Source organism: Phaenicophaeus curvirostris, chromosome 14 (genome assembly GCF_032191515.1).
Source record: "Phaenicophaeus curvirostris isolate KB17595 chromosome 14, BPBGC_Pcur_1.0, whole genome shotgun sequence".
Taxonomy (NCBI): domain Eukaryota; kingdom Metazoa; phylum Chordata; class Aves; order Cuculiformes; family Cuculidae; genus Phaenicophaeus; species Phaenicophaeus curvirostris.
This window is the reverse complement of record NC_091405.1, coordinates 7,479,652-7,501,942: the sequence shown is the minus strand read 5'-3', so window position 1 is coordinate 7,501,942 and position 22,291 is coordinate 7,479,652. Positions and strand designations below refer to the sequence as shown.

General features: G+C 53.2%; 4 protein-coding genes across 10 annotated transcripts in view; 1 reads left to right on the top strand and 3 right to left on the bottom strand.

The window, feature by feature from the left end:
* GALNS (galactosamine (N-acetyl)-6-sulfatase) overlaps positions 1–3,409 on the bottom strand; it is a 55,609-nt gene extending 52,200 nt beyond the window's left edge. For both annotated transcript variants that reach the window (XR_011338478.1, XM_069868746.1), the window contains exon 1: positions 3,323–3,409. Coding sequence is in view for 1 of the 2 variants with exons in the window: in XM_069868746.1 (XP_069724847.1) it covers positions 3,323–3,409 (87 nt within the window). In the remaining variant the exon portion in view is untranslated. The remainder of the gene's footprint in view (positions 1–3,322) is intronic.
* A 63-nt stretch (positions 3,410–3,472) lies between these two features.
* TRAPPC2L (trafficking protein particle complex subunit 2L) lies at positions 3,473–6,545 on the top strand. 2 transcript variants are annotated; one of them, XM_069868250.1, is made up of 5 exons: positions 3,473–3,531; positions 4,239–4,411; positions 5,394–5,481; positions 5,596–5,675; positions 6,363–6,545. In XM_069868250.1, the coding sequence occupies exons 1-5, from the start codon at positions 3,499–3,501 to the stop codon at positions 6,406–6,408; spliced, it is 420 nt and encodes a 139-aa protein (XP_069724351.1). In that variant the 5' UTR covers positions 3,473–3,498; the 3' UTR covers positions 6,409–6,545. The 2 variants fall into 2 exon arrangements, with proteins under 2 accessions (XP_069724351.1, XP_069724352.1); XM_069868251.1 differs by having other exon boundaries at positions 3,481–3,504.
* A 1,324-nt stretch (positions 6,546–7,869) lies between these two features.
* Positions 7,870–13,473, bottom strand: PABPN1L (PABPN1 like, cytoplasmic). Its single transcript, XM_069868612.1, has 9 exons — positions 13,252–13,473; positions 12,937–13,123; positions 12,180–12,412; positions 10,678–10,786; positions 10,233–10,282; positions 9,653–9,759; positions 9,462–9,549; positions 9,200–9,345; positions 7,870–8,400 (listed from the first exon to the last, which is right to left on the bottom strand). Exons 1-9 carry the CDS (start codon positions 13,471–13,473, stop codon positions 8,361–8,363), a joined length of 1,182 nt encoding a protein of 393 aa, XP_069724713.1. The 3' UTR covers positions 7,870–8,360.
* Positions 13,474–16,989: 3,516 nt separating this feature from the next.
* The window catches only part of CBFA2T3 (CBFA2/RUNX1 partner transcriptional co-repressor 3), a 29,777-nt gene continuing 24,475 nt past the window's right edge, over positions 16,990–22,291 (bottom strand). For all 5 annotated transcript variants that reach the window (XM_069868371.1, XM_069868370.1, XM_069868369.1 and 2 more), the window contains 8 exons: positions 22,076–22,165; positions 20,266–20,447; positions 19,911–20,167; positions 19,708–19,793; positions 19,280–19,475; positions 19,068–19,136; positions 18,670–18,860; positions 16,990–18,284 (listed from right to left, as the gene is read on the bottom strand). In XM_069868371.1, the coding sequence (XP_069724472.1) occupies positions 17,985–18,284; positions 18,670–18,860; positions 19,068–19,136; positions 19,280–19,475; positions 19,708–19,793; positions 19,911–20,167; positions 20,266–20,447; positions 22,076–22,165 (1,371 nt within the window). In that variant the 3' untranslated portion in view covers positions 16,990–17,984. The remainder of the gene's footprint in view (positions 18,285–18,669; positions 18,861–19,067; positions 19,137–19,279; positions 19,476–19,707; positions 19,794–19,910; positions 20,168–20,265; positions 20,448–22,075; positions 22,166–22,291) is intronic.

Genomic DNA, 22,291 nt, shown 5'->3' with positions numbered 1-22,291 from the left:
GTGGAATTAGTTTTCTTCTTGTTTAGCTTTTCAAAAGGCATGTTTGAGTTTCTAAAACATTACCTGAAATACATTGGAGTTTCTTTGCCTGCACTGTAGCTGCATCTCATTCAGTGCTACTGCAGCTATAACCATCACTGTTACTACAAAACACTGCCACAATTATTTTTGTAGGCTACAAAACCAAGCCTTGACTTCAGAATGATTCTATCACGGTTTGAAAATGACCAAGATATCCTGGGTTTCAGCTTTTACCAGCCAGTGGAATCCTTTGACAAGGACTGTGGAGTTAATTGCTCAGTCGTTATGAACAGACTGACAGATAAGACTATTAGACTTCTAGATATGTAGGCGTCTATACACCAATTCCAAAAGAGTTGTATACAAGCTTGAATTTAGAGACCCAAGAAGACTCAATGGTTTTCAGGACACCCTCCCACAAGGAACACGGCGATGTTTGCATTAATAGCAAAACGTTCCATGCAGGTTGCACAGGGCAGCTCTGCCCTGAAGGAGAGGAGGAGCAGAGCAGGGCAAGGATACACCCACATGGGCCCTCATTTCAATTCTTTACCACTTTTTACACAAAATCTGGAAAGGACTCAAGACAGAAAGCAACTGAACATGACGGCTTTCAGAGTAAGTACTTACAAAAACCACTCCTGCTTATTTAGAGCTTTTCCAGATTATCACATCAACCTGTGAGCTGCGCCTGAATCACTGTGCTGAAGACTTCTGGCCATGAATCATAGCACAGACCCTGCTCATGTGCTGCTCACAAAGGGAACAGATGCAGCACATGGCTGAATGTGGAGGCCACGCCATCTGGAAAGGATGATTTGTGAACCTGGAAACTGTGACCTACAGAGGATCATGCACATCAGGGAGAGCACTGCAGGAGCTAGGGAGATAGGGCTCTAGGGAGCACAAAGAAGCAAACGCTCAAGACATGGTCTTAAAACACAAGTCTCGCCAGGGCCCGAAATGGCCCTTGATTTGCACTTAGGAAGATGTCCAGAAAGAGTAATTTGTAGGGTAAAGCTCACTGGGAGCTTCTGTCCAACCAGCAGCACAGCTCTGAACCCATTCCATGTGCCATTTGAACCCATTCCATGTGCCAGGATGTTCCTGCAAGCTCAGGAACCACCACCACAGCATGCATGACCACCAAGTTTCCCAGATATCAGCAGAACATTTCTAACAGTTCTTTAATCTTATTATTTATTTATCATTATTTCTTGCCTGCTTGCAGGGCACTGGCACTGAAACTGTGCCCTGCTAAGCACCCATTGCCAGGGCCTGAGTGAGGATGGGCCACCTCAGTAGCCCCTCCACCGTCCCGAGGATCCCATCTTGATACTGAAAATGCCACCCCATAAGTTCTCTAAGGCTAATTCTGGAGTTTCAGAAAGCAAACGTCCTCTGTCAGTCCTGGGCAACATACAAGAGCGATCTCCATCAATCCTGTGCAATGAAACATAAGCTGGGGACAGAATATATTTCCCACTTACACGTGCATGTATAAATTCTCCCAGAAATCTTATGCATATTCTACTACTTTCCAAGGTCTAATTTTAATGTTATTATGAACTTCACAACAGTCAAATCTCTTGCTGATTTGGAGCTTAGAAGCCAGCTCTACCTGACCTTGCATCTGTTCAGCACAGATCACACTAACACAAGACAGTATCGTCTTCAAAGAAAGAACATTGTCTGGAAAAATACTGTCTGAAAAAAAACATGCTAAAAAATTATGCCATCAGAAGGACATTCAGTCTAACTTTCAAAAAATACAGTTGCTTGGATGAAAAATTAGGTCTACTTCAGCTTAAATCAAAATATTCCACGTTTAGTATTAACTTCTTGTATCAGTCAAGGGCCCTGCTCTCAACCCGATGGGAGCCCCACCAGCACAAACCCCATAACTAGTGCTCCATGGAGCTGATGTCCCCAATTTCCTTGGTCACCTTAAGGACTCCAGGTCAGCTCTGAGGCTGGGTGCTAAGCCCCCTCTGTGCTCTGCTCCAAGGGCAGGCCATGAGCCCCCTCCTCGGTCTCAGGGGGTGGCCTTGTGAGAAACACTCATTCACTAGTAAAATATTGAAAAGGACAAAGTCTTCGAAGCAAAGGCAATAATATTTTTATTTTATAATTCAGCACTGAATTGGATGCCCTTCTAAAAAAGCCGTGCCGTCTTACAAAAGCAGTGGGTATATATGTTAGTTTTAGACACAAAACCATATAAATCTTCAAAGAATGCTCATTATTTTTTGGAGTATTCGACCATGACCAGAGACTTCCTTCACGTTCTCTCTTGACCTAAGACAACATCTTACAAGACAACTAAGCATATAATTAAATTCTCACAGCCCTAAGACAGGTTACCTCTTGACCTAAACCAGCTACATCTTGCTAGACAACTAAGCATCATGGTCTGGAGACTGTCTGCATATTATCTCTTGACAGATTTATCTCAAGACAGATTTATACGGCAAGGTAATTAAACATACAAACCAGCTGCAGCAAAACTTATCAATTAATTCTCACATCCTGAGCCCCCTCCTTGCTCTGAGGGCAGGCCATGAGCCCCCTTCTCGCTCTGAGGGTGCCCTGAGATCGCTCTGAGGGCGCCCTGAGCCCCCTCCTCCCTCTGAGGGTGCCCTGAGCTCACTCTGAGGGCTCCCCGGGGCCCCCTACTTGCTCTGATCCCGTTCTCACTTTAAGAGTGCTCTAAGACCCCCTCCTCACTCTGATCTCCCTCCTTGCTCTGAGGGTGTCCTGAGATCCCCTCCTTGCCCTAAGCCCCCCTCCTCGCTCTGAGGGTGCCCTGAACTCGCTCTGAGGGAGGGTCCTAAGCCCCCTCCTCGCTCTGATCCCTTTCTTACTTTAAGGGTGCTCCTCGCCCCCCTCCCCCCTCCTTGCTCTGAGGGTGCTCTGAGCCCCCCTCCTCGCCCTGATCCCCCCTCCTTGCTCTGAGGGCTCCCTGAGCCCGCCCTGAGGGTGCTCTCAGCCCCCCTCCTCGCTCTGAGGGCTCCCTGACCCTGCTCTGAGGGTGCTCTGAGCCCCCCTCCTCACTCTGAGTCCCCTCCTCGCTCTGAGGGTGCCCTGAGCTCGCTCCGAGGGAGAGTCCTAAGCCCCCTCCTCGCTCTGAGGGTGCCCTGAGCTCGCTCCGAGGGTGCTCTGACCCCCTTCCTCGCCCTCGAACCGCCCTGTCCCCAGCGCCCAAGGTCTCCGCCCTAACACCCCAGGCGGTGACTTCCTCCCACTGACACGGCCCCCCCGCCCTCCACTGACAACCACCCTGGCTCCCGGCCCCACTCACATCGTCCATGAGGAGGAGGAGGACGTTGGGGGGCGCGGGGGCGCCCGGGGCCCAGCACAGGCAGAGCAGCAGCAGCGCCCTCGCCATGGCAACGGCCGCGCGCGTCACGTGACCGCGCCGGCACGTGATCCGCCCCCCCGATCACGTGATACCCCCGCCAGCGGGGCGGGGCCAAGATGGCGGTGTGCATCGCCGTGATCGCCAAGGAGGTTGGGCGGGGCCGCGGGGCCGCCGGTTGGGGTTTAGAGCGGGGCAGATGGGGCTTGAGGAGGGATGAGGAGAGCAGGGTTGGGTCTTAGGTGGGAGTTTGGAGCGAGGCGGTGGGGTGATGGAGGAGAGGAGGCTGAGGGGAGACCTCATCGCTCTCTACAACTACCTGAAAGGAGGTTGTGGAGAGGAGGGAGCTGGGCTCTTCTCCCAAGTGACGGGGGACAGGACGAGAGGGAATGGCCTCAAGCTCCGCCAGGGGAGGTTCAGGCTGAACATCAGGAAAAAGCTTTTCACGGAAAGGGTGATTGGGCACTGGAACAGCTGCCCAGGGAGGTGGTTGAGTCACCTTCCCTGGAGGTGTTTAAGGGACGGGTGGATGAGGTGCTGAGGGACGTGGTTTAGTGTTTGATGGGAATGGTTGGACTCGATGATCCAATGGGTCTTTTCTAACTCTGATTCTATGAGGGGAGCAGGGCTGGATCTCCGTTTGTGGGGCCTGTGGTGGACAGGGAGGTAAGATGGAGCTGTGGTTCCTTGAGCAGGGCTGAGGGAAGAATGGCTGGGTGTTGGGTTGTGAGCCCTGAGCAGGAGTGAGAGGAGCGGGGCTGGGGCTGAGGAGCCATATAAGAATGTGGGAAAGGCACTGTCATTATGTCAGTTGGCACACAGTGAAGTGGCTGGTCTTAGTGCAATTTGTTCTCCTCAGAACTATCCCCTCTACATCCGGAGTGTTCCAACGGAAAATGAGCTGAAGTTTCATTACACAGTGCACACTTCCCTCGATGTTGTGGATGAAAAGATCTCTGCGATGGGCAAGGCTCTGGTAGATCAGAGGGAACTGTACCTAGGGCTCCTCTACCCCACTGAAGACTACAAGGTGTATCTTTCTAATGCCTTTTGTCATGCCAGCATAAGATCTTTCATGCAAGGGGCTCTGCATGCGGAAACCTCACTTCCTACTTGGTGCTGTTTTAAAGACATCAGCAGAAAATATACAGACTTGTTCACTGACAGTAGTCTTCCTCTTCTGGCCCGCAGAGGTTCAGGTTTGGTGCTTTGGTCAGTTCAGCAGCTGCTTTTTTTCCCCCAGGCAGGCGGTGGAATAAATTTGTCTGTACCCTATATGTTCTTTTGACCTACACAAGGGAGTATAACGTATGAAAAAGAGTCTGGTGCAGCCAGATTTAACATTTCATAGACTGGATACTTTATTCCCTGCTTAGTTAAAACAGTTCACTGTGACTAGAACAAAGCTTAGATCATGTAATTCAAACACCAGTGAAAGCAGCAGGAGTATAAAGGTGTCTCAAGCAGCTCTGTAAGTACCTCCATCCCAGGTGTGAGGCCTGATTTCTCTAAAACCTGTACTCCCCAGCCACAGCTGTTCAGCTATTTTTAAGTCAAAGAGCTGATCTTTGGAACTTCCATTACCTTTTTCTCTGAATCCCACAGACAGAAGCTGCTGCAACAGACTCGACTGCTGGGGTTTCCAATTGGTAATTTTTAAGTCTTGTCACATTGGCTGATGTTAGATCTCCAGGTCTCTCTGGTCTCCCAAACAAGAATAAATAAGGTAGCTGGGTCATTAGAACAGTTCTCAAGAAGAGAGAAACCCTCATCAAAGTAGCTGGAGACTCTTCTGAAATTGCAAGGCATGCCTTAATGGCCTGTGTAGCAGCAAGTTTGGCCTGGAGTTACCAAAGGTGGCAGAAGTTGGGTAGAAAGGCGATACAGTTCCTGCAATCTAGTATCTTGCTTACCTCATCCTCTCAACTTGTTTCTTTGAGTGTATTGCAGCCTTAGTTTAGTTGCTTTGACAGACGCTGGTGTGTTAGAAGCATGTGCCTTAACAGCTGCACAGATATGGCTACGTGACTAATTCAAAGGTGAAGTTCGTGATGGTGGTGGATTCTTCAAACACAGCACTTCGAGACAATGAGATCCGCAGTGTAAGTGCAGGAAACCAGAGCACAACTTGCCACATCAGTGGTTTTGCTACTTCCACTTATTCATAAATTGCTGAGAAATGAAAAAGTATTAATTAAACTACAATCCCTTTTCAGATGTTCCGAAAGCTGCATAATTCATATACAGACATAATGTGTAACCCTTTTTATAACCCTGGGGACCGTATCCATTCCAGGTAAGTCAGCTGATCTTTGTCATCTTTCTGGAACTTGCAGTTTGCCTGATGTAATTGAGCTGACCAGTTCAGATGTACATGCTCCAATTGTTTGAATGGAGAACAGCTGTGTTGTCTTTGGGCCATTTCTGCATAACAGAAAACTCTGATGGTCTCATGAGAAGTTACATCAAACTCACTCCTACCTCAGAACCAAGACTAGAAACATTGACTCAAGGAAATTAATTTCTTGGGGTGAAAAAAAGTTGCCTGTTTCATAGGTAAATATGAGAATAAACAGGTTAAAGAGTGAACAGCTGCACTTGGGTAAGGAAGGACAGATGGGCCTTCATCACATGTAATTCCTCCAGTGTGAGGGCAAGTGCCCGCCCCATTTCTCATCTGTAGTCTCACAGGCAATTCTAATAAAGTTGGGAGTTTCTATTGCCTCAGCAAGAACAACTTCTTTTACACTATGAGGCAGTTATAAAGCCAGGATAAGACTTGTCCTTACTTCAGCTTAATTCAAAGTCATTATTTACTCAATGGAGCATGTTATAGTTAAAGAGTAAACCCATGTATTCAGCTTAGGAAAAGCCAGCTTGTTAACCAGTAAGAGGCATTCTTAGTGACTGGTTTTGTTACAAGAGATCTGCTGTGCAGAACTAGCTGCTTCTTTTAATATTCTGTGTTCATTTCCTTCTCTAGGGCTTTTGATAATATGGTGAACTCCATGATGATGCAGGTGTGTTGAAGCTCTGCCCCTTCACATCCAAGTGTTGAGAACATTTCCTGTGTACAGCAGTTTGCCTTCAATGGTGTATATATTATATTCATTGTGTAATGTTTTAAATGTATTCTATGTAAAATAAACTTCACATCTGCAAGGTTTGCATGCATTTCTAGTCTAGAAAACCTGAGTATAGCATACAAGTTGCTCTTCAGCTTTCAGGTAAGATGTGAGAGCCAACTGTTCCCTGAGGAAGGTCAGCTCTGTCAGTTAGGAGGTTTGTTCCCTACAGAAATGTGTGCAGCTGCACTTCTCTGCAACTCAGATGTTTCTGTAGAAATTGGGCTTTGTGTACAAACAGCAGTTCCTGCTGGGCGTGTGATCAGAGCAAGCCCAGCTGCATAAGAGACAGCTAAGAGATTATTATTGGGGTCAACTTACTAGATTTCAGTCAGCTGACACACAGAGTGACACTGTTCATCAGAAATACTGGTGCTCCAGAGAAGTTCCTCTGAAGCAGGAGCAGCATTTCAGCAACAGCAGTCAGTTTGTTCTTCGCCATCCCCTTTCACTGCTGCTCAGGATTCTTCATTCTGACAGGAACATCATGCATGAGCAACGCTTGATTCAAAATGTACCTGGGCTCCTTGTCCTATTTTTCCTTAGCTGGGAGCACTCTGGTCAACTACTCCATTAGTTCTTGGAAAGAGAAAACTCAAAGTCAGAAGGCTCCAGGTTTCTCTACAACCACTGCCACTGTTCACATACCTGAGAAAGCTCTGGCAGACAGCAAGCCACTGGTCTCAAAAGCACCACCTTGAACCTCAGCAAGCCCTGTTACCGATCTTATCTTCCTGGGTAAGATCTTTAGGTGACTCGCATTTGTAGCATTTTCTATTATCACTTTGCACCTCATTCAAGCAGGCCAGGCACACTTAACAGTTATTTCTAGCCCTGGTAATGGAGCACAGGTAGCACAGTCAGGATAAATCCACACAAACAGATTAAGACATCAGGATTGCACAGCTGCCCGGCTCATCCCAAACTAATCTCTCAGCATCTCCTCCTCTGCAGCTCCCTGCTGTTCTAATTAAAGACTAGCAAATCAATAACAGGTATTTAGATTAAAAAAAAAAAATACAAACTAGACTAGAAAAGCATCCTTGCTTCTTAGTCTCTCATGGAATACACTTGCACTACACAAGGCTGTGCAGCTACAGCAAGTTCAGCAGAGGTAACACAGGCAGGAATAGGCCCTGGGCAGCTACTCGGTGCTTTTCAGACACCTGTGCTCCGAGTGTTTTCTGCCCCACAGCAGCAGCCTGTGCTTCAAGCACTTAATCAGTTGAAAATACATAAAACATAGCTAAAAATAATAATAATAATAATAAAAATCTGCACAGCTCCAAAGGGTACAAGAAGCCTGGAAAAAGCCAGGTCTGTGTAGCATATTAGCTCACAGCCAGCAGTCTCACTGCAGATGAAGTTCACACAGTAGGATCATTTATTTTAAAAATAAGTGACATTTACAATACCTTCTCAAACAGAACTTAAATACATTTAATCAACAGCAATTTGTCAAATAATGGAACAAGAAAGCATTCAAGCATCTCCCACCATCTAAACAAGGCACAGCTGTACACTGCTATATCAAAATGTTTTCATATAAAAAAGGCTACTGTCTTTACACTCACAGAGAAAGGAGCTCAGTATTTTCTCTTCCACAAGAAAGTCCAACCAGCTCAAGGTAGTTTTGTTAAAAATTAAGTTTCAGGAGTTTACAAAGCTACTAAATGGAAAGTTTAAAGTCCTAGAAAAAGCCCGGCACGTGGCTGTCTTACCAGTAATCTGCACAGCCAGGCAGATGGCTGTTTAAAATTAATCTTTATTGGCTTGGGTGGATGCATTTTTAAATCTCTCCAATCCCATCTCCTCGTTTCAGTTCCGTCAGCATCACCAGGATGACCCAGTCCTTTCTAGTACGGGAAATACCAAGGCAGATGCCTTTGCCGACCCCTAAACAAGAACAAAAACAGCATCTTAAAGCACAGAGGTATTGCTCAGCTGAGATGTCAGCTGTGCCAAAAAGCACAACTACCTGCACTTCTACATCTCCAAGAGCAAGGATTCATACTTCTGCCCCAGCTAACCCAAATCTAACCCACAAAGGTCAGGCAAGCCTCAAAGCCAGGCACAGCTCTGGAACTGGTTAGACTAGGAGCGTGATGCCCACCCACCCGCCAAATTCCCACAGGGACAGGGAGACAGCAAGTTTTCAGGTGTTTCTTCCACTCCCAAGCTCCTCTCCGCTTCCTCCCGCACCACTGAAGGGGCCAGAGCACCATTGAAGCTAATCTGCAGCGAGTTTGCAGATGCGCAAGCAGTTGAAGGTGTGCCAGAAAATAGCTCTAGGCCTATGCTGGGGATACGAGGGATGCTGGGACAGCAGCACGGATGGATCTGCCATGCCATTGCTGGCTGCTCACTTCAGTTCTTCCCCATCTTGGCGGCCCACAGGCCCCCCAAGGTGCCCATGTCCCAGCTGGACCAGCTGCCAGGCTCCTGCCGACCCCATAGACACTGGGGTGATGCTAACAGCACATGACAGGCAGGAGATATTTTTAGCACAGGTCTCCAGGAGGATACTCCTGCCACAGCCCTTCTCCATCCTCCTGTCCACACTAGGGTGGGAGGTACAAAGCTGAGAAGCTGAGTGCAGCTGGAGCAAGGAGCAGCTATCCCCATGCTGAAGACCTCTGCTCCACAGGGATCTTGACTCAAATACACCAGGAAATACCCCTGTCCAGCTGCTCACCTGTACATCCTCCCTCGCATCCTTGCCTGCTGCCCCCTGTAGTAGCCTCCCCAGTGGGCCAGCCCTCCACGGGCTTGGAAGTGGCGCCGGTGGCCTCCACGGTCAGTGGTGCTTAAGCCTGGCATGTTGGTCCTCTTGGGCAGCACCTAGCAGGCAGGGAGTGGCTCAGCCAGTGCTGCCAGCACCAGGGTTCAGCACAGCCCCATTCACATAGGGCTAGGAGGGATGGATACACTGCTCTGGGTCTTCATCCAGCTCTTACCTTAATGATACGGCCTCGGAACACACTGCCATCCAGCGCCACCGCAGCTGTAACGGAGCTCTTCTCTTCAAACTCAATGTAGGCATAACTGCAAGGGGACAGGGTGAGCAGAGCCCTAGGGATCCCGCTGCTCCCGAAGGCTGGGGAGCACCCTCAGCACCCCAACCACAGCCCCTGGGCACAGCACTGACCCTTTGGGGTGTCCTGAGAACTTGTCACAGAGGATGGTTACTCGGTTGATACCCCCACAGCTGTTGAAGTGAGACTCCAGCTCTTCCGCTGTGCCCCCGTAGTCCACCTGCAATGATAGTCCCAGCTCCTTCAGGATCACCAGCCAGCCCATTCAACATCTGCACACCCTCACAGGAGGAAAAAGGCCTGGCTGACCCCAGTCACACCTTGCCACCACAGCCTCACCATCCCCTGAGGTTCAGGAGACCTTTCCAGTTGAATATTCCAGCCTGGAAACCCAAATCCAAGAGACAGCTTCCTCGCTTTGAGGAAACAAGCAACACTGCACAACCTGCAGCTTCCAGTGGGATATTTTGGGGAGCTGACAATTGCAACAGATTATCCGAAAGTGGCTGAGGATCGTGGGCAGATGCTGAGCCACATTCCCAGCCTGGGCCGGGCAGAGGAGAAGCATTTGGGGTGGAATAAGCCAGCATTTGGTGAAGGGCATATGGTCCCTCATACTAGGAATCTCAGACATACATCCGGCTGGGCAAGGAGCAGCAGCAAGGTGGGCTCTGCTCCAGGGTCCTCACTTACGTTGCCCACATAGACAGATCGCTGGTCAGCCTCCATCTTCAGGAAGAAAACTGCAGAGATAAAGAGTAGTGTTGGATAGTTGCAGGAGCCCTTTACCAGAGAGATGTCTGTCCGTGCCAGTCTCTCTCCTCCTTTTCCATCCCTTTGCTCCCTGCTCTCTTTCTTCACAAAGAGCTCCACACAGGGCAACTGCTCTACTGGTGCTATTGGTGCTAAACTCAATTAATTACATTAATTTACTGCATCTTGGCCTGCAAAGGTAGGCAGTTAAGAGTAATGTGCATTAGCATCATGCCATGCTAATCATGCCATCCCTCAGCCACCTCCTGTGTCTAGTAGTCCCAGGCTGCCATGAGAGGCAGAGCCACATGCTCTCGCTCCGATTGCCACCCTGTGCCCCAGATGTGTCCCTGGGGAGACAGCAGCACCCAGGGACAACCTGTACCTGTCTCTGAGTTCGCGATGAGGCAGCTCTCATCTTCCAGCTGCAACTCCATCGGCTTCTCAGTTTTTTCCTCCATTTCCTGGACTCTGGCTTTGATGGCCTCCAGCTCCTGAAACCCAAAGCAAGGCTTGCAGGAGCAGCACACAGAGCAGGGGCATCCCAACCCTGCTCCCTGCCCTGGGCTGGAACACTGCAGCACCTCCACCAGCAGAGCTCCCCCCCTGGCTGGGACAAGGATGGGCTAAGTGCTGGGGACAATGGTCTGTCCCACAAAAGAGGAGTTCAGCTCCAAGCTTCGCTGTTAAAATAGAGGAAAAGACAACTTGGGCACCTCTATCTTTCACTCACACCCCCAGGGGTTGTTAGTCTACCTTGATTCTGCCTAGGTTCCAGCTTGCTGTGTCGTTTGTGCCCATGCTGAAAGCAACAGGGGATGGTAATCTCACGATTAAATGTAAATTCACGAGTTGTGGCACCTTCTCAGCAATAACTCAGCTCCTGGAAGCCCATGTACTGCTCATAACTCCCTGTCAGGCCCACAGATGGGTGCCTCAGCGCCCTTTAACAGGGAGTCACACACTACAAGCACTTGTTTCTTTTCGGGATCCGTTGTGTGCTGCTGGTCCAGTTTTCCCTTGAGGACCTTGCTGGTGAATGTCAGCAGCTGTTAAAGCTCCATATCCGGCTTTGGTTGTGATGGTGGAGGATGGAGGCTGAAGCGGAGCCCCACTTTTGCGGATCACTAGGGTACAAGGTACCTCCTTCTCAGTGCCATCCGCTGCAGGAACATGGTTCTGAAACCACTCATCCCTCTCTGTTCCAGGTCCCCTAATATTGTGCAGCCTTTTAATGGTTTCCTGCAATGGAGCTACCTGACCTAACAGACCACAGTAAGTACCTTTTGCAGGTACTTACTTTTTCTTCAAGAGCACAGTCCGGGCACGTGTTGCAACCTGCTACCTGCATCAAAGCCTGCTTCATTACTAATTCCACCTGAGCAGGAGCATCTGACATCTCGGAGGTTTGCTCTAAGGCAAGCGCCCACTGCTTTGACAGAGACCTCGAGTGCTATCGCTGGCTGTGGGCCTACAAACTGGCACAGAACTCTTCTGTCACAAAGTGCTGTGCCACACACTGATTGCCGGTGCTACCAGGGGCTGTTGGTGTCACCCACAGTTGCGCCTGGCAACACCCAAACATCAACCTCTCTTATGAGTCCTGGTGGGTCCCTCTGCTTAGTCCCAGCACCAACCGTTGCTGTGCACCTCGCAGACTGAGCTGGCACCAGAGGGAACTGGAGATTCAAGCTGGTGACCAAGAGAAGCCATTGACTCTAACTCAGCCAGGCAGACAAGCTAAGCAGCAGGAGGGAAGACAATTCAATTTCCAACTGCTCAGCTCAGGGATTATTCTTAAAATTTGTAAGCACCTGAAGTGTAGAAAGTTTCTTGTTTCCTTTTAGAAACAGGGAAAACTGGTTCCACCCCCAGCCAGGCACTCACTGGGTCCTGCACCACCAGCTCCTCCTCGCTGTCCCTCTCCTCCAGGTTGCTCAGGTCCGAGTCATCATCTGTAGCTTTCCACAGAGCTGCCATCTCTGCAACATCCCAGGATGCTTCCACTGCTGCTAGGGGTGGTGGGTCCTGCCAGCAGTTCTCTGCTGTGTCCAGGAAGAGAAGACTAGGCAGGAACAGAGGCAAAAAGTCATTTAACAAACAGCCATTTAACACAGAACCTAAAGCATAACACCAGCCAGGAAAAGCACCTGGGGGCTTCCAGCAAAAGGATGAACAGGTGCTGCCAATGCAGTTTGCTCTTAGTGCTGCAGGGAGGCTGGCAGCAAGACTCCAGAACTGCAGGAGTGAGGGCTGCTGAAAGGTCTCTGCCACACGCTTAATCATTTCCCAACCCAGGGGGCTGCACAGGAGACCTGGAAGCACCTTCTCTTAGACGAAAAAAAACCCAGACACAAGCATCACAGTCTGCTGGCCGGGAAGGGAAAGATGAAGCAGATCCCAGGCTGCACATAGAGAGCAGCACAGAGTCCTGCCTCACCCAGGCAAAGGCAAAACCACCCCCTTCCAGCCCTGCGCTCTTGGCTATAGCCCACAGAGGGACAGACTCCCCCGCTCACAAATCATAGAATAGAATTCTAGGTTGGAAAAGAAAGGTCTTTGCTAACCTAGCTGGTTGGGCTGGGCAACCAAGCAGGGCTGCAGCCCAGGGAGCCTCAGTGCCTGCAACTGAGCTGGATTCTACCCTGAGGAGCCCCAGCGCCCGCAGCCGAGCTGGGCTGCAGCCCGGGGAGCCCCAGCGCCCGCAGCCGAGCTGGGCTCCAGCCCAGGGAGCCCAGCGCCCGCAGCCGAGCTGGGCTCCAGCCTGGGGAGCCCCAGCGCCCGCAGACGAGCTGGGCTGCAGCCCGGGGAGCCCAGCGGCCGCAGCCGGCCTGTGCTCATCCCGGAGCCCCCCGGAGCCCCCGGTCCCACCTGGCCCGGGCACGGAACGCGCTGCGGGGCCCTCGCGGCGCCGGGGCTCGCACACGTGCCAACCTCCCGGCGCGCGCCGCTTTCAAACATCCGCGGCCAATGAGCGCCGGGCCCCGCCCCGAGCCGCCAGCCCCGCCGGGATCCCTCGGGCCGCGGGTTCGAGCCCCGGCCCCGCCAGCAGAGATTGGGGGGTGGGGGTGGTGACACGCTTGGCCAGGCACAGCCCCACCAGGCTCGGGGACTCCTCCCCGATCTTTCTGACCCACTGACCAGCTCCCGATGCGTGCCCCTGGCGCAGGGGGAGCAGCATCTGCAAGGAGGCAAAATCTCTTTTCACAGAATCACAGAATCACTAGGTTGGAAAAGGCCTCCAGGACCATTGAGTCCAATCATTCCTATCAACCACAACCTTTTAGACCCCTGAGGATTGATACAAGAGGCGGTTGCTATTACAAAATGTGATTTTTTTTTTTTGTTTAAGCTAAAATAGAGCTATGTTTCTTCTAAGCAACTGTGGTTTTTTAAAGTTAGACAAAAGGTACCTCTGATAGCATGTCTTTTTATAGCATGTTTTCTTTCAAACAGTGTTTTTCCAGACACTGCTCATTTTTTTGGAGATGATAACGTCTTGTGTTGAGTATGATCTTTGCTGAATAGATGTGTCTTCTTCTGTAATCACCTCTGTTCGCAGGCTGTCCCCATCTCAAATGCAAGGTCAGGCAGAGCTGGCTCCAAAGCTTCAAATTATCAAGAGTTTTGACTGTTGTGAAGTTTCATAATAACATTAAACTTTGACCTTTAAAGTAATAGAACATGCATAAGAGTACTGGGAAAATATATGCACATGTATGTGAGTGGGATACATATTCTGTCCCCAGCTCTTATCTCATTGCACGTGGTTGATGGAGACCATTCCCGCACGTTGCCCAGGCCTGATAAAGGATGTTTGCTTTCTAAAACTCCAAAACAAGTCATATGGAGTTTTATTGGCTGCATTTTCAGCATCAGGACAATCCTGAATGCTTTCTGCCAGGGACATCCCTCCTCAGAGGGGCAACGACCGACCCCAGGGCTCTAGGGAACTCAACCAGAGGTGGGGGAACGGGGTGCGAGATGCTTCCAGGAGAGGGGAACGAGGGCACCCAGCGCAAGCCCAGGCTACGGAGCCTCTGGATGATATTAAATTGTCTTTATTACACAGATACAGAGTTAAGAACAGACATAACCTGAATCATAAAGTTTACATCTTTCACAGGTCAAACATACAGTACAATTAGAGAAAGCGGGAAACAGCAAGGGGAGGGGGACAGCATGCCGAAGGAAAGTCCTACCACGTCATCTCTCTGGGCTGGGCACCAAAACCCACACGGCAGGGCAGGGCAGGCTGACACTGTACCCACTCAACCCTGGCTCTGGTTTTCATCCCCCCGGGGACCCCCCGTGTCCCAGCGTCCCCGTCCCCAGGGCTGGCAGGGCTCAGCCCCGCACAGGACCAGGGAACCAGTGCTGCCTGCGCGGCCACAAGGGCCTGTGGCGTTTGGTGGCATCAGAGGAGGCCTTGGGCTGCCACTTGCGTTGGGGGACGTGGGAACAAGGCAGCATCTTGTCCCCAACCTCAAGCCCACCCAGATCCACCCCCTCTCCTTAGGGGACACGCTAAGGAGAAGGCAGGATCCCAGCACTCCTGGAGGAGGAGGGCAAGGAGGGGGGTTGGAGGGGCTCCAGCAGCATTGGGACCCCCACTCTGGGACACTCGGCCTGGCTGGGACACAGCGCTTTGGTTTCAGCTGGGATTTCAGGTTGGGGACGTGAGAAAGCTGGAGTGAGCCTTGCCCGCTGGGGATGGGACCCCAGTGCCACGCTCGGCGCCACAGAAGAGCCACGTCTCTCCTGCCACGGCCTCCAAACTCGTGCTGCACCCAGCACCAGCGACCAGGACCTCAAGCAGGCCGTCCCCACGTCACCGACACCATCCTCCAGCCACAACGTAGGGGAGGAAACCCAAGGAGGGGACCTGTGGGCAGCCACGAGGCCTTGATCTGGCAAGAGGACTGCGTCACCCCGATGCCACCCGTGTTCCCAAGCTCCCGACAGTCACCAGGGTGTCCCCACCCCGCACTGGGCTGCACCGGCACCGCGCGGCTCACTCATCTGTCATCTCCCAGATGCCACAAAACCATCAAAGAACACGGTTCAAGCACAGCGCGGGACACGCGTCCCCCTGTCCCCTCAACATGCTCCAACACCGTTTTGAAGCAAAACGCCATGCGAGTGCCCAGTGCTGCAGCCAGGGCCTCCCCAGCCGCCACAGCCCCATCTACGCCCGCATCGCTCCAGCCCCGCAGCCGCCGTCCTCCCCGCATCAGTCTGTTTTATTTTTTTTGGGAAATATTACACTTTAAAGCTGTCTGGTTCTGGTTTGGACGACTGCTAGCGCCACGCCGCCCGTCCTGTCCCTCCCTTGGCTTTTGGTTTCAATGCAAGGTTCTGTAGGGTATTTTTATTATTATTATAATTATTAAAAAAAAAAGAAAAAACGATAATAATTAAAAAAAAAAAAGCAAACCAGAAGGGAGTGGAAACGAGAGCAGACTCTGTGGAAACGCTCTCGTCCGCAGTTTCCCGGTGAGGTGGAGGTAGAGAGGCAGAGCCCCAGTGCGGAGCGGGGCTGGGGGCACGTGGGGACACACACAGCAAGAAGGGGAGGAATGGGACAGACACCAGGGAGAGCAGGCAACCCCGCAGCAGGTGCTTCTGCAATACTCTTATATATTACCTCTTCTCAGGAAACGTAAGAAAAATAGACAATATTACATATGTCACACCATAAATAAAGTGAACAATCACTCAAAGGGCACCCAGAGACACCCAGAGCCTCGAGGTGCTCCAACCCCCCCCAGGGGAGATGCACCAAGGTGTCAGGGTGCACAGAACTCCCCCAGGGGGGAGCACTGAAGCCTTGGGGTGCTCCAAATTCCCCAGGGGGGATGCACCGAGCTGTCAGGGTGCACAAAACTCCCCTCTGGGCAACACACCGCAGCCTCAGGATACACAGAACCCCCACCCCGGGGATGTGCTGAGGCCGTGGGGGGCACAGAGCTGCAGCAAGGCTCGGTGCTGGTGGCATGGGGCTGGTAACGTCCCCTCGGGATGTCCTGGGCACCAAGAGCTGCTGCAGCGTGGCACAGCACGACACGCAGCCGCCACAGGATGTAGCAGCGCGAAGGAAGCACCAGCAGCCCCTGGGTGATGGGTGACAAAACCAACCTGACCCCAAGCCCCTTCCCTCCTCTTTCTCCCCTACAGAAAACACAAAGGATGTTTTTTGCAAACGCAGAAAAACTACAGCTCCTATCGAGCACACGACTTCTGTTTGCCTCCGGCCAGCCTCGCTCCCCTACGCCACATCCTCCAGTGGGTTCGCATCATCTTTTATTTGGCAAATGTCTCTTATTATTATCACTATCATTATTATTATTATTATTACTTTTTGGACCTCTGCAAAACACTATTTACATTCACATTAGCGTACAGCACTCCTGCCCCGCATGGGGCTTCCCTCCTCGGGGCCGGGGGACTTTCTGTATTGCACTCCCGTCCTCTGCGCTTTGTACAATGATGCGAGAAATACAAAATAATCAACATCGTCCTTGGCTGCCTCTTCGGCCAGGAAGGAGGTGGTGCTCGCTTTCCTTTCCTTTTTCCTCTCAAAAATCCTTGCAAAATAAATCCGACACAGGGTGTGGGAGCAGCCTGGCAGGAGGGGTTGGGGGGGTCTGGCCGCAGGTGGCCCCCGACGGCTTTGGGAAGGAAGAAAACCAAAATCTGTCCATTAATCTCTTTTTTTATTCTCTTTTTCCGGGGTGGTGGTGGGCAGAGGTAGAGATGTGCCAGCTCTGGTTGCGCCCACCTAGGCGGTTCTCAGCCTCCATCTCCCTTTCCCATGCCTTGGGGGCTTGTTTTTTTTAAGAAAAAACACTTTTTTTTTTTTTGCCTTATTTTAATAGAAACTCTTTAAAGCCCCAAGGGCGTGTCCGTCCATCCTTGCGGGGAGGGGAAGGAAGCAACAACAGAACAAAACAAACTTTGGCAGTGGAGAGATGTTTGGATCTTCCTTGGTTTTGGATTTCCTTTGGAGCAGAGGTGAGTCTGGTCTGTTCTTGGCTAGCTAGCAAGGTAGTTACAGGTGAGCGTCCATCACGCAGCTTGACTTGGCGTCGTCTGGTTTTTGGATTTTTCTTTTTTTTTCTTTTTTTTTTCCTTTTTTTACAATTTCTTTCTTAAAGCCAAAGAGTCCGATGTTTTCTTTTTTATTGTCTTTATTTTTTTTTACAAAAAAAAAAAAAGGAAAAAAGGAAAAAAAAGGAAGAGAGAGATGAATAAAAGAAGTTTCTTTCCTCCTGCAGGTGAGCCCCTCAGCAGCGCTGATGTGGGCCGGGGCCAGGCCAGCCTCTTCCCATGTCACTGCATGGCGAGGCTGCAGTGAAATCCCTCATCCAGAAAGAAAAAAAAAGGAGAAAAACCTCAAAAAAGCCCCAACAAAAAACCAAACCACAATCCCCTAATCGACAGAAAACCAACCAAAAAAAGCCAAAACAAAGACCGAAGAAAGAACAGAGAAGACCGGTATTTGCCTTAACTCCACTTAAAGCCCAGTTTGAGGATCCGTGAGGATTATTTGTGAGAGCTAGAGAGGTCGTTTTGGAGGTCATACGAGTCAGGTAGCTGAGGAAATTGCATCGAGTGCAGTCTGTGTCTTTTGGAGAGCGGTGGCAGCAGCAGCAGCGGTGGCGGCGGCGGCAGCAGCAGTCCGAGGGTGGCTCAGCGGGATGCGCTCTCCAGCGGAGCTGGGGTGGCCGGTGTGCCGGCACGGGAAGCGGCCGCCGAGCCCGTCTCGCTGGGGCTGCTGGCGATGGTGGCCACCCCGTCGGGCTGGCACGGACCTGGTGGCAGCCCCACGCCAGCAGTGGGGGTGGCAGGGGCTGGCAGCCCTTGCAGAGTCTGCCCGCAGACGTGGTGGTGCTTCTCCCAATCCTTGTGCTGGCAGAAGGAGCCGCAGTAGCGGGCAGTGTTGCAGCCGCTGCAGGTCTCGCTTGCTTTGCGCCCGCAGTTCCAACAGCTCTGCGGGGATGCAAAGCCAAACCTCAGCCCCAAACTGTGAACCCCCATCCTGGACTGCGCACCCCATCCCAGACCATGGACCCTGTCCCAGACCGTGCACCTGCACCCCAGACTGTGCTCCTCAATCCTGGACCACGCACCCTCTCCTGGACTAGGCATATCCTCCTGGACGGTGCACCCCATCCAGATCCATACATCCTCGTCCTGGACCTTACACCCCATCCCCAGACTGAGTGCAAGAAACCTCCTCTTTTTCACAGCCCACGGCATTGCTGCAGCCCCCCAGACACAGATGCTGCAAACTTGGTTGCGAAAGGAGCAGGTCCCAAATGCCTGTGCTGCCACAAACCTTGCGCCCCCATAGCTCTCCCCTGTCGGTCCCCACCTCGCTGGAGTCCTCCTGCTGATTGATGACTGTCAGGGCATCCTCTGAAGCCTGGCGCTTGGCCTCGGCCAGGGCTCGTTCCATCTTGGCTCGCTCAGTTGTGATCAGCTCGTGGGCTTTCCGCTCAGCATCTGACACAGCCTTCTGCAGCTCAGACATGGCCTGACGCTTCACCTCGTTCACAGCTTCTTCTGGAAGGAAAGCAGTTGAGCACGGCATGCGTGGTCACCTGGCTCCGTGCCTCCCCCTCCGCAGCAGCAGCACGATGGGAGAGCTGCAAGCATCCACCCCGCACCGCAAACCCACTCTGACCCCCACCAGCACCCTGACGTGGCGCAGGGAGGTGACGGAGCAGAGCTTGGCACACCAGTGGGCACCAGTGCCCACCACACACTCACCAGCCTTCCTCCAGATCTCCTCCGGCATGTACCCGGAGAGGGGCCGCGGTGTGAACTCCCGGTGAGCGTCTGTGAAAGAGAGGGGACAACACTATTAGGAGATGCTGTCCCCTTCGAACCCACCAGCTCCAGACCCCCAAGGGAACGGCACGGGCACCCTGGAGAGGGGCGCAGCCTCCCTGAACGCCCCCCATGGCCCCGGGGGTCAATACCTAACTGGGGTGCCTCGGAGGCAGAGGAGCTGTTGTGGGGGCGGGCGGAGGGGGGGCTGCCTTTCTTCATGTCCTCGACATCGCTGTAGCGCCGGATCCAGTGGTTGAGCTCCTCGCGGTCGGCCTCCTGGCACCGCCGCAGCACCGTCAGTGACCGGCGCGTCTTCTCCACCATGTCCATGATGCAGTTCAGCAGCTGGGGGGGCGAGAGCAGGGTTTGGGAGGGAACTCTGCTGCAAGCAGCTGGGGGGCTGTGGTGCCATGGTGCTTGGGGGTGGGATTTGGGCTATGCTGGGCTGTGCTGGGGCTGCCGAGCTGCTCTGGCTCTGGGGAGCAGAGGATGCTCAGGGGACACGGTGGGGATGGAGGGCAAAGCTGGGAGGACACAAAGCATGCACATCAGGACGTCCAGGGTGGAAACTACGTACATTATTGAGGTGTTTCCACTCCTCCGCCCATTCCCGGTCAGTGAGCCGGTGGTCAATCACCTCCTCCTGCCGTGTCCCATGCACCGCTGCAAGGCAAACCCAGGTCAGCCCCACGCAGCACCCCTCTCCCTGGGGAGGTGCTCCCCAAACACATCCTCCATCCCACCCCCCCAGCCACAGTGCCTGGGGATGTCAGCACTCACCGGCGGGCCGCTGGCGCTCCCGGAGCTCCCGGGGGTCGGGGTGCCGGTAGGCATCACGGTAGTGGTGTGCCATGGCCATGTCCTCCAGGCGGTAGTGCTGGGGCAGGGGGGGAGCGGCAGGGGGGTGCCCCAGCCCGTTGGGTGGGTGGCTCAGCCCATTGCTGGGGCTGTAACGCTGTGCTGGGCTCATGGTGCACGGCCGCTTGCTGAGGTGCTCAGGGTGCAGAGGGTCTCGGTCCAAACCGTTCTCTTTGGTCCTGGGGGGAGGAGAGGAGGTCGGTGCCTGCCAGGCACTGGCGCCTGCCGCCCTGGGGATGCGTGACAGGGACGTGTCCCGCAAAAATACCCCTCGCACCTGTCTGGCGTCCTCCTCTTGCCGCTCTCGCCCACCTCCAGGAGCAGCTCGGAGGAGTCGATGGGAGAAGAGGCATTGGCATCCAGCAGCAGCTGCTCGTGCTGGGCCAGGTACTGGGCCGGGGTCTGCTTGGCCATGCGGGCGCAGTGCAGCAGCTCCCGCTGCAGCAGCGGCAGATTGGCCTGCGAGGGGAGCGAAAATCCAGTCCGCAGCCCCACAGACTCCCCCCAGCCCAGCCCCCAGCTGCTTAGAGCCCACTGCAGAGCCTGCCCGCCCGAGCACAGCCCCCTCATCATATTAGGGTTTTGCCCCAGCCCAAGGCGCAGGCAGCAGCCTTCTCTTTGGGGTCCCATCGCCTTCCCCAAGGAGACATCCCTGGACCTCACTCCCCACAGAGTGCCCGGGCCAGCTGGGCTGTCAGGGGGGACATGTGGCACTTCACAGGATCTGGCCATGTGCTGGCACACGCATAGCTTCCACCAAACCCTCCTGCACCCTGACAAGGGTTGCAGAACATCATCCCCTGGCCAGGCTGATCTCCTCTATTGCCGTGTCCCTGTGGTGCTTGCTCTGGGGAGCTGGACCCCTAGCTCAGGGGAGTCCCCCATCCCATCCCATCCCATCCCATCCCATCCCATCCCATCCCATCCCATCCCATCCCATCCCATCGGGCAAGAGGGCCGGCTGTGAACTCCCCACCCACTGTGTCCTCCCCTGGCACTGCAGCCCCTACGAGCATGGAAACCAGCAAGAATAAAGCAGCAGAACCGCCTTTCTGCCCTAGCTCTCTGGCTGCCAGCTCTGGTTTTCTCTTTAGGCAGCTGATCCACAGCCAAACTCCCATCTGTCAGACACGTTAGTGCCTGAGCCGATGCACACTGCAGTGAGCGAGGCCAGATCCTCCCCTTTCCCGGCCGAGGGGGGAACAGCCCCTCAAAAACAAGCAAGCCCCTGAGTCTGGGAAGCACGCCGAGCCCGGCTGGTTGCAGTTAGGATAATGAGAAACATCTGGAGCCCGCGGTGGGAACAGCTGGGAGCAGGGTGCCAGGGAGGCCGGCAGGGCAACCGCGTCCTTGGCACTGGGACAGCAGGGATGGCTCCCAGCCCACCCTGAGCTATGGGGCCACCAGCACCCAGCAGGAACCCCACGAGCCGCATGGCCGGGGATGCAGTGACCCCTTGGTACAGAGGACCCCACTCTCCCCTGGCTGTTATACTTTGAGCCACAGGCTCCCCCCAGGCAGGAGGACGAGCCCCATGCCGCCTGCTCTGCGTCTCAACCCTTCCCATTTTGTCTCTGCCTTTCCCTGCCAGGAGCAAACTGCTCCAGCAGCTTTGCAGGCAGATTCCTGTGGTGAGGATGGACCTCTGCTCCTGGGGGCCGGGGAGGCAGAGGTGAAAAAGAGGCTTTTTTTGCACTTTTTCGTTATTCCTCTGTTAATGAGGGACAGGTGACGCTGGGCTTGAACATCTGCCAGCAGCATCAGCGCTGCCAGGCGTGCCAGTGGACGGCGAATCCCTCCGAAGCAGGGTGACAGCGCAGAGTCAGCGCAAAATTAAAAGGCAAATAAAGAAAGGGGATTTTTAATGAATTGCAAATGGTTACCAGCTGGGCTGAACCCTTGCTTTATTGCAAACAGCCCCAGCCTCATGTGACTCCACACGTGCAAGGAGCTGGGCACGCGGGGGCGAAAAACACGTGCCCAAGGGAGTTGTGGGCAGCCCCGCAGGCAGCTGCCAGCCCTGACCCCAAAGCCACCCTCGGATCCCCCTTTGCTGGTGATGCCGACCCTAATCTTGATGAACCCACCTTGAGGAAGGGGATGACGAAGGGTCGCAGCGGGAAGTTGGTGGCCTCCTGGAGCTTGGCGTGAAACTCCTCGATGGTGAGGGTGGAATTCTGCGGGGACAGCCCAGGCTCAGTGCCACCAGCCACAGCCCCCTGCTCTCCCTGCAGCCCCCAGGGGGTGTTTTGCTGTTTCTTTCCCATTCCTGCCAGCTCTGCAACCGTGCTCAAGGCTTTGCT

What these genes read in the sequence shown, in the direction of transcription:
- PABPN1L (XM_069868612.1), bottom strand. Translation starts at nt 13,473, where the DNA reads ATGCTGCTCCCCCTGCGCCAGGGGCACGCATCGGGAGCTGGTCAGTGG. An exon ending in GGCGCTCATTGGCCGCGGAT is followed by an intron (nt 13,124 to 13,251) that starts GTTTGAAAGCGG and finishes GGATGAGCACAG; the next exon opens with GCCGGCTGCGGCCGCTGGGC. An exon ending in TCCGAGGCCGTATCATTAAG is followed by an intron (nt 9,346 to 9,461) that starts GTAAGAGCTGGA and finishes CCTGCCTGCTAG; the next exon opens with GTGCTGCCCAAGAGGACCAA.
- TRAPPC2L (XM_069868250.1), top strand. Translation starts at nt 3,499, where the DNA reads ATGGCGGTGTGCATCGCCGTGATCGCCAAGGAG. An exon ending in TCGCCGTGATCGCCAAGGAG is followed by an intron (nt 3,532 to 4,238) that starts GTTGGGCGGGGC and finishes TGTTCTCCTCAG; the next exon opens with AACTATCCCCTCTACATCCG. An exon ending in GGGGACCGTATCCATTCCAG is followed by an intron (nt 5,676 to 6,362) that starts GTAAGTCAGCTG and finishes TTCCTTCTCTAG; the next exon opens with GGCTTTTGATAATATGGTGA.